At 42.6% G+C, this 10,472-nt stretch overlaps 2 protein-coding genes across 2 annotated transcripts; both read right to left on the bottom strand.

Annotated features, from left to right (window-relative positions):
- Positions 1 to 1,971: 1,971 nt before the first annotated feature.
- On the bottom strand, positions 1,972 to 2,663 carry PtA15_11A21 (uncharacterized protein; the record flags this gene model as incomplete). Its single annotated transcript, XM_053161106.1, has 4 exons — positions 1,972 to 2,038; positions 2,145 to 2,370; positions 2,485 to 2,551; positions 2,631 to 2,663. The coding sequence occupies 4 exons, from the start codon at positions 2,661 to 2,663 to the stop codon at positions 1,972 to 1,974; spliced, it is 393 nt and encodes a 130-aa protein (XP_053024889.1).
- Positions 2,664 to 8,851: 6,188 nt separating this feature from the next.
- On the bottom strand, positions 8,852 to 9,840 carry PtA15_11A20 (uncharacterized protein; the record flags this gene model as incomplete). The annotated part of the gene is made up of 2 exons (XM_053161095.1): positions 8,852 to 8,968; positions 9,655 to 9,840. 2 exons carry the CDS (start codon positions 9,838 to 9,840, stop codon positions 8,852 to 8,854), a joined length of 303 nt encoding a protein of 100 aa, XP_053024888.1.
- Positions 9,841 to 10,472: the final 632 nt, after the last annotated feature.

Here is a 10,472-nt window from a genome sequence, read left to right as displayed (position 1 = left end):
ACATTACAATATCTGACAGATTTTTAGTAAATTAACTACCTGCTGTTACTTTTGCCGCTGTTATTTTCATCAGTAATGCACAAACAGCATCACACCAATGGTGGGCCGCTACACTAAACTATGCTATTTTAGCCCTAAATTTTAGCGTATCAGCAAAAAGCGCTGGCCTTTTTTGAATAGCGTTAGCGCTGCTACGCTGCGCTAATTTTCAGCGGCGCTAACAGCACACCAATTTTTGTTTAGCTTTAGCGCTCCGCTACGTTGCGCTAAGGCGATTTTAGCGGAAGAGCAGAAAAAAGGCCATTTTTGCCGCAAAAAGCGCTTTAACGCAGCGTAGCGCGCGCTCTTTTGCGCCCTGCGTGCTTAGCGATAGCGCAATTGCGCGTATCTCACCCTGATGATCAATCCAATGGGAAATATTCAACCTGAAAATGATTATTTGCAGAAAAAATACATATTAACATGAAAGCCAACTTGAACTATGATTCTGCAACCTTGCAAGCCCCCACTTGCTGCGCCTGTCCGCAGCCATGCAATATCTTGTTGTGACTGCAGCGGAACATTGCGAGCTCCGGCTTGATCTGGCTGGTCTCAACGTCCACGACTGACAGCCGTCTGACTGTGCTAGTGTAGCACAGACTTCATGCCAGCCAAGTATAACTAGATGAAATGTACAGTGGGCTAACAAATTTTTTTGGCTCCACATTTTGGAATGCAGAAGCTCAGGAAACAGCCTTTAAGTCATGAGATTGGCTACAGGGGTGGAAAATAAGTTTCTGAGAATGATTATGAAAGAAAAAATGAAAAATGTGAAAATTTTCTAATTTCTTGCAAATTTCTCAGAATGTTCATTACTAGTCAAACCAAGGAGGGAAAATTGGAGAGCACAGTAGGGCATGCAAAAAGAATGATAAAAAATGAAAAAATTTGAAACCATTGCCAATGATTTCTATTGGATCAAATAAATTGAGTCAAATCAGTGATGATTTGGGTGACAGTCCCTGAGTTCAATTTGAAATTGGCGGATAACCAATCCACCCAAAAAATCATTGTAAATGGTTTCAAAAATTTTCATTTTTATCATTCTTTTTGTATGCCATACTTTGCTCTCCAAGTTTCCCTCCTTGATTTGACCAGTAATGAACATTCTGAGAAATTTGCAAGAGATTAGAAAATTTCCACATTTTTCATTTTTCATTTTTTTATTTCTACTTTTTTTTTAATTTCATAATCATTCTTGGGAACTTATTTTCCACCCCTGTAGCCAATCTCATGACTTAAAGGCTGTGTCCTGAGCTTCTGCATTCCAAAATGTGGAGCCAAAAATATTTGTTAGCCCATTGTACTTGTTGTGAGAAAATTATTGTGTTTTTCTTTGCCCACACCGGAAGCACAAGTTTGGTGGTGGTGTGTTGCTGTCCCGGAGGTGCCAAGGCTTGCTGTTTGTGAGTCTGACAGACTGCAGTTGATTGAGCGGCGAGGTCCAGGACGAAGGCCAATTGGTATGAGCTTTGTTGGGTAATGGTATGTATTTTTAAGATTCAATAACAAAGCGGGCTCTGAATATGTAATCAGACTGAAGCCCAATGGTAGGCATCTAAAGCGTTTCATCATAGTGGATGATAGATTAAGCTGGTGAGCCTATTCCGTACTGCGTGGTGAGCAGATAGAAGACTAGAGGCACTGCAGCCGACTCCAAATCAATGTGGGAGATGTACCCATACAGATTTCAGACAAACATTCTTCATTCACATTTCATTCAAACAATCAATGGCCACACAAGTTTAGCAACGGAAATAATATGACTTTTGGGTGTCCCAATGTAAGAGACAAGCTAGGAGAGATCATGTAATAAGGAAATCGAGATGATTATGGGGGAGGGGGGGTTCTTGTGATTTAGTAGACTTTCAGGTGGATGTTGGACGCCTTCTATTCCACTCGATCAGCCTCTTTATCGAGATTCTTGGCTTCTTAATGGGCGGCCGGTGGTGGATGGTCGCGCTCCAAGAAAGATAAGAATTCGTCAGCGGATTGACCACTTGAAAAATAAAAACGATGTAGGAAGGTACAATTAGGATTTCAGCATGTGGAAGAACTTGCTACGATGGTCTCCGGAAAAAAGGATGCGATCAGATCGAGCTTACGTCACATCAACCTCGGCGGTTTCCGAAGACTGGGCTTGGTTGTTGACCAAGCTGGCACTGTCCCAACTCTGCATCTCCTGAGCGATATCTTGGGCAGTGGGTGTTGCTGGGGCAGCAGGTGCGGCAGGCATCGTGAAGTCTCGGACTTGGGTTTGTAAGCTTTGGAGGGATTGGGGGGTAGGCTTGTACGATTTGAGTTCTCGAAGATAGAGTTCTTGAACAAAATCTGTCGGGAGATGATATAGATATATCAGCTATATTGCCTGAATATTTACATGGATGAAAGGGAGGAAAGGAGCGAAGAGGAAGCGGGTGGATTGATTGGATGAGGGATGCGCACCTTTTTTGATCGAGGAAGATGAGACGAAGGTCCTCTGCAACGGGAGGGCAATCGTCATTCTTCGGGCCTGAGTGATGGAAATAGATCAATTGCTGTGAGTATTCGGGGAGGAAGAGCAGATCGTGAGACGACATCAGACGACTGACGATTTGAGTAGTCTTCCGGGTGATGTTCGACATTCTGAATTGATGACTAGACAATCAGTGTAAGATGAGTGGCAGCTGGGGATGAGAAAAAGGAGGCTTCAGACACACGTCTTGAGGTGGTAGCTTGGTTTATATGTATTTGTATGCTGCCTTCCTGCGTGGTGTTACGGCCCAGGTTCTTCCAGGGTGAGTGAGTCTGGCTGGTCTCGGTCAGTCGTTGCCGCTGGGTCGTCCTCGGCTGAGATCTTCGCTGTCCCAGCGGAAAGTCTCGCCTGAAACCGAGTCTCCCCCGGGGCGTCGATGCTACCTCGAGAGCTGAAACCGGCCAAACGCAGCAGTGCTGTGCAATCCTTCGCAGCAACTCTGCGGCCCAGGCCGGAGGACAAGGTACTTCCCCTCCGAGCAGGCATGAATACTATCACATTGTCCAGCTCACGCTGCAACAGGCTACGAGCCCATGAAGCCGTCTTGCCCCAAGTACCAGTTGAAATCTGAAGAAATCAATTCTACCAACAAAGAAAGCCCGGTGGTTCTCCACTTTCCTGTTTCAAACATCTCCAACAAGCAAATCCTGGTATTTAATTTTTTTATCTCACAAATATCCAACAAATCATCCTGGATTTTGCTTGAATTTTCAGCTTGTTCATTCATTACTATCATCCTCAAATCAACAAACTTCCATCACAACCACTATGGATCCCTACTTGCATGGTGCTTACAGCTGGATTTGTCTTTTCATGGCCAACTTGAATGCCATTCTCACTGCAAGAAAAATTTGTGCAACTGCAATCAGTTGACATGCAAAAACTCTGCATAAGAGTAAAAACCAAATTTTGGCTGGGAACATGTCAACGTGCATAAAATTATGATATTGACATCTTCCAGCCAAATTCTCACTTCATGCTGTTATGTAAAAATTACTCATGCAATTTTGAACACCATAGCAGTCACTGTGCATTATGCACAGTGATTGAGAATTTAAGATTGGTAAACAATAGCTCTGACAAAGGCTTGAGTAGCACCCCAAGCTTCCTTGAACAATTGCAAATGCGATTTTGAACACCACATGTGCACAAAGGAACTGCTGTGTGTTTGGCTGGAGCTAGAACAGCAGTTACATACAAGTGTCTTGCCAATGCATTTCAACTGACTGCAGTTGCACAACTCTTTCTTGCAGGGTCTTGGTAGTTTACCAGCTCAAATCCTGTACAGCTGTGGTCCAACATTCAATCAGATTGGATTTGTCCAGATTTCCATGGTGGTTTTCATCAGCAGTCATTGTGTAGACAACCAACTCTTTCTTTGCTCATGATCATGGAAAGAAAAGCACTCCAAATATCATTCTTGGAAATATCAATAGAGATGGCCCTGACAAACCCGTCGCGGGTACCCGCCCATCGTCGGCGGGTACCTGTCAGCGTGTGCGTGTTTGCCATTGGGTGCGGATGCTGGATTTCTGGGAGAAATCGTGCGGGTACCCGGGTATTCTAGCGGGTACCCGCTCTTGTTTGGGCAGGTGGCGGCTGCCACAACGACCGGAAGGACTGGGAAGGCCTTCCTTCCGGTCAAAGAGGTTCTGTAACCTCTTCGACCGGAAGGATTCCTTCCAGTCGAAGAAGTTTTGTAACCTCTTTGACTGGAAGGAAGGAAGAGGTTACAAAACCTCTTTGACTGGAAGGATTCCTTCCAGTCAAAACCTCTTTGACTGGAAGGATTCCTTCCAGTCAAAACCTCTTTGACTGGAAGGATTCCTTCCAGTCAAAACCTCTTTGACTGGAAGGATTCCTTCCAGTCAAAACCTCTTTGACTGGAAGGAATCCTTCCGGTCGAAGGGGTTACAGAACCTCTTCGACTGGAAGGCATTTCCAGTCGAAGAGGTTTTGTAAACTCTTCGAAGGCCTTCCAGTCAAAGAGGTTACAAAACTTCTTCGACTGGAAGGAATCCTTCCGGTTGAAGAGGTTTTGCAACCTCTTAATTCGACTGGAAGGAATATTCCTTCCGGTCGATTTTGAGGGGCAGGTACCCGCCGGTACCCGCTCTGACTGCCCCAGGCGGTGCGGGTGCGGGTGCGGGTGTCAAACTTTTGGCAAAAAAGCTGGCGGTACCCGCATCCAAACAGGTACCCGGGTTCACAGGGGCCATCTCTAAATATCAATATACTTGCCACCTTGGCAAAGCTATGCCAGATCAATGGCAATAGATTCACTATTCCCATCCTTCTCCTGTCATTAACCAATTGTTATCCCAAGCATAGAAAGTTGGGAAAACCCTGGAAAATAACTGGGAATTTCATTTGAGTTCAGCCCAACATCCTGTCAGCCTTAGAGATACATCAAGTATCCAAAAGACTGCAATAACTTAGTAAATAATAATAATAATTAAATTATTATTGCAGAATCAGATTCCTCATCATAAACCAAGGGGGGTCACCCACTTAAAGTACCCCCTTATTCCTATTCCTTCATGTACTAATTGTATAAATAAGAATTGGCCCCAGAAAGCGCCCAAAAAATAGTATTACATACATAAATTTAGTAAAACAAACAATGTACATAAAATTAAACTATTGTACATTAATGAGTAATATTACTCGTGTAAAAATACCCCGTGAAAGTATTATGTAGACTTCTACTGAAGCTCTTTCACATGACAATTGGTTATAAACATGTCATGTGACAGAGTCAGGGAAATTAGTCTATTACAATACAATTAAATTACCCACAGCCAAGCCCTTTTCACGGCTACACCCCTGGATACTCCCATAGGGAGAAAAGGACTCAGTGTTTACACCCACTGAAGTCCCCTCTGCAAATAGAGGCCTATTTGGCCCTCAGGAAAAGATCCCCCAGACCATTCACCGCCCATAAACTGTAAGTTTGCCGTGAATATTCTCCTCTGCTACATTTGTAGCCACTTTTCCTTATAAACCATCCCCAGCACGTAAAATACACTGGATTAAACCCTTTAAATCATCAAAAATCCCTTATTAGCATATTTAAAGCTTTATCCTTATAAGTAGTTGCCGTAAGACCACCGCCTCTGTCAAGCAGCCAATCAGTTTAAGCGCTTACCACCTACTTTTACGCCAAATTAATTCCCTGTAATTAATAATTACATATTGTTAATTACATAATTAATTCCTCCTCTGTTACAGAGTGTTAAAACCCTTGTAGTGGCCATATTTGCCACGTAACAAGCTTGGTAATTTAAATTACCAGTGTTTACATCAGCACAGTTATAGTGCTAGGGCCCAAAACCCTCATTTTGACGGGTTTTTTGCCCTAAGCTTCATAAACAGAGCTGTCACATCCAATGCCAAGCTGTGTCATTCATTCATTTGCAGGCATATTCAACAATCTTTTGAAGATACAGATTTCAATTTTGCAATCAGCAAAGAAAGTTTGATTGTTGAAGACTTAGCCAAGCTTGACTCTAGCAGTCAAGTTTATGGAAAATCCAGTTTCAATCCTGAAGGTACCCAAGATCAACAATGGGAGGTTACAAACGTTATAGATAACGCAAAGTAACGTTGACGTAACTAAAAAAAGCACGTTATTGTTGAAGTTTCTTCTAACTTTTTCAAGTTGCGTTAGGTGTATTTTTCCTTCTTTTTTTCTCACTTGAGTTACGTTATCTGTTTTTTTTTCTTCTTTATTTTTTAGAAAAGTTACATTATTCATGGCAGCCGGGTTTGTACGCGCTGCAGTTGTGCTGTCAGTTTACGTGTAATCCAACAGTACAGCTGCGGCGCACTGAACTGACGGCAGCAAGCTTGCTCCAGAGCGAGCTGGGTTTGAACAACAATGGGCCACTACGCTACGCTACGGGCCAATATCTGTTAGTGTATCCGTGGTTATTTGGCGAGACAATTGGGGTATTGTTATCCCCAATTATAGCCCAATACACTAACAGTTAGTGTATCCAAAGTTTCTCATTGAAGATCTTGGGTATTGTTATCCAGAATACACTCAAAATACACTAACAGGTAGTGTATTTCTTTTGGATAACCAACATTTCCCTGAAAGTTAGTGTATCAGAGTTAGGATAACAATCTTCTGCACTACAGTATCTGTTATTTCATGGTTTTTAGCCTCTAGAAAATGATTTTCAAAACATCATGTCCCAGATTTATTTATTTTGTAACACAAAACCAACTTTACTACCAAAAATATCAATACACTGAAAGTAATTTTATCATTAATTGCAGAGATAAACCAACAGTTATTGTATTTGTTATCAGGAATAACAACAGATAAAAATCATGAAACTAGGATTTGGTTATTGTTAACCTGGCATATTTCAGCTACACTAACAATACAATAACAGCCAAAAAGATGTATTGTTATTGCAATAAAATCAAGGATAACAGTATTATTTGTGTAGTGCAGCGGAAAAAACTAACAATACACTACACTAACAATACAGTTAGTGTATCAGCCCACCGTTGGTTTGAACGCGCCGCAGTCGTACTGCCGGTTTACGTGTAATCCAACAGTACAGCCGCGGCGCACTGAACTGACGGCAGCAAGCTTGCTCCAGAGCGAGCTGGGTTTGTACACGCTTGCATCCACATGCTGCCCAGACTGGTCGAACCACAGGCAGGGAAGCAAATTGCATGTGATTGCATGCATGCATAGACTCAAGTTGCCCACATTCCTCCGCGTGCGTGGCCACAAAGTCTGACCAATCACTGCGTGCCACCAACAAGTTGTATGTATGTTGTGTGAAATTCCAGTAACACTCTAGACTGCCTGGATCAACTCAATTTTCCAGTATCTGCACGGAAGGCAAAACCCCGCCCTAATCTCTCCGGCCATCCGAAGGCTCCTACCATGCCAACCCAACATGTATTCAAATAATGGGTAACAAGGTAGGAGTCAAGGGGGTCTATCACATCAAAATTAAATGCAGCTCAAGCTCACCTCATCCGGTCGCCGCTGGTAGTTAAATGATGTTTACAGATTTCATTGTTACAGCGACAAAAATCTACATGTACATTTACAATTATTACTCTGTTTTCCTTGTTACCCCCGTTATTTCACTTTTTTTGTCAAAAGAAAGTTACATTACTGCTGGGCTCAGGAGGAAGGAAAAATTATAAGTTACATTTCCTGAGCCCGGTCTTGCTTCAATTTAAGAAAAACTTTAACTGGTGAGAAGATAACGGAAAAATTTGTGTTAGGAAAATTGCTTCAGATATTGTAACGTATGTAACTTCCCATCGTAGCCAAGATGTAGTGAATTGGATGTCAATCTAGGCCTGGAATGTTCTCAACCAATCTTGGTGTTATGTTCAGGTCTGTGGAGAGTAAGATGAGATCTAAGGATTGGTGCTCTGGAGATTCTGGACCCCAGTTGATAGGTTGAAGCAACACCCCAACTATTACGCTACATTTAGCGCATATAGCGATTTTTTTAGCGTAGCGGTCTACCAGCTACGCTGCAATTTAGCGCAGTTGTCTTTCAGCTACAGTTACAATTGCAACCTGAGTTGGGAGAATAACAGACAAATTTAATCGCTAATGTTTAGCGTTTGTAGCGCAAAAAAACTACGCTACATTTCTTTTAGCGCCCCAATCGCTAATGCAGCGGTTAATTAGCTAAGTTAGATCGCTAATTAGAGACGGGAGTAGGTAAGCAACTCAGAGATAGTTTTATTGAATTAATTAGTAATAAGAGTGAATTATTGGTATCTTTGAATGTATATCAACTACTTTGTATTAGATCGCATCAAGAGACTCTTATTGCTCTTATGATGTTTGAGCTTTTCCTTTTGTATTTGGGTTGCAAACTTGAGGTTTTTTCAGCTTCGTCATAAACCGCCTGGCAGTCCGCAAGATAACCAGTGGCTTTTACGCCCTTCTGCAACCACATGTGAGCGCTGACCAATTTTTCGATTGTTGGAGCAGCCAAGCTGCTTTGCCCCGGCGCGCAGACGTCTGATGCAGCCGAAAAAGTCCTTTCAACTGTAGCCGAGCTTGCAGAACACGCTAAAAAGTCTCTCGCAACCAAAGGAAGATGGGGAAATTCGGTTGCATGAGCCTATAAAGATGTTTGGATTGCTTAGTAAAAGAATGGCAACAGTATGAAATTTTGGCAAAGGGATAAGTGGACATACCTTCCACCAAGCACAAGGGTCACCTTTCTTGTTCAATGGCCATGCACCACCAACATATCGTGTGATCTCGTCATCCTGCTGAGATTGGACGCTCTTCTCGGGTTAATAGTTGAAGTCTTCGTCATTGGATTCAATAAGCTGTTCCTTTTGAGCTGTTACAGGTTCAGTTGGTTTTGGGTTTGCCTCAAGCTTCAATTTGAATTCCTCAACCAGGAATTCCTTTGCAAGATCAGCGTATTCTGGGAACTTGTCTCGAATTAATGAAAGCCTCCACGCAGGATGCAAAACCATTGCTAGTAGTGTTGCACGACATTCAAGCGCAAGTGTTTGATACTTCTTTGCAAGTTTGATCATAGGGCCGAACATTGGTTTCAAAACAATGCAATCGGGTGAAAAACCTTTTTTCTCTAGATTTGCAATGAGCCGGTAGTATTCGTACAGCACCATGGAAGAGCAAGGGCCGTCTCCTTCCATGCGTAATGTTACTTCCAAAAAATCCTATAGTGTTGAGTCCCAAGGGTCAAAAAAATACACATGTCTTGTGATGTATTGATACCAAAGACCGCTCACCTTTGAAATATCACAGAGGTCATTCAAATTTTCCCATTCCTTTTTCAATATCTCATATCCTATAAAATAATGTGCAGAAGCCGACTTGCCCGCATATTTATCTGATTCATCATTGAGCAGTTGTCCAATGACTTTCCTGGCAGCGTAGGCCCGACTCCAACTGTCGTATGCGACGTTCCAGCGAATTCCATATCCGGGGATTAGTTGGGACCCACCGTATCCCATTTTGGTGGCTAGGAGTTTATATTCCGCTCGTTTAGCTGATGAAGCGCACACACGTCGACAGATGTAATCAACCTAGATAAAGCTTTTGAAGTAGAGAAAACAAAACTAACCTTGAGTAAAGTATAACCAAGGTCCCCTTCAGCAAAGGGAACATCCTTCTTGGTTGTTGGATTCGCTGCAGAAGGTTCATTGGTTTCGGAGAGCTCGCCTTCTGATGCATCTTGGGGGTCAATCTCCACCATTTCTTCCTCGCCTAGAAATGGGTCGATTTCTTCGATTTCTACATCATCAGCCATATCTCCCTTGTCTACAGGCTTGGCAGGCCCATCAATGTAATCTTCATCGACCTCTTGGATTGTTGCCAATGCAAGCTTTGGAAAGTATTCGGAATTGGAGGATGATTCGGTCAAGCTCAACGAAGATGGGAGCTTGAGAGCCTTTAGGCCAGCTCCCAATATCAAGGCCACTACATGACAAAAACACCGAGGATGATTTTTGACGTAATGGTTAAAATCACCATTTTGATTGCGGAGAATTTTGGCAATTTCTCTGGCCATAGTGAAGTTGTTACTTCCCGAGTCAGTTGTTAAAGCAAGGATGTACTAAAGTCAAATAAAGTACATAATTAGTTGAAATTCACAGAGAAATACCCTAAAAAATGATACATATCTTATTGTGAAGCCCATTTTTTATTAGGACATTAGCAAACGGCTCAGCCAAGTATTTTCCGTTATGGTGCCAAGCCACATATTTCAAAGATAGATGCTGAGACACGTATTCCCACTCCTTGTTGATATAGCAACAGGATATCCCGATGAAAGCCTTGTGGTTGCCTTTTGTGGTCCACACATCAGCAATCAGACTAATCTTCGATCCAGCGTGCTACGCTTGGACTCCTACTAGTCAGCATTGAAACAGCTTTCAGATA

The sequence above is a fragment of the Puccinia triticina genome, chromosome 11A (assembly GCF_026914185.1).
Source record: "Puccinia triticina chromosome 11A, complete sequence".
Lineage (NCBI taxonomy): Eukaryota > Fungi > Basidiomycota > Pucciniomycetes > Pucciniales > Pucciniaceae > Puccinia > Puccinia triticina.
Note: the sequence above shows the minus strand (reverse complement) of the source record. Positions and strands in the feature narration are given on the sequence as shown.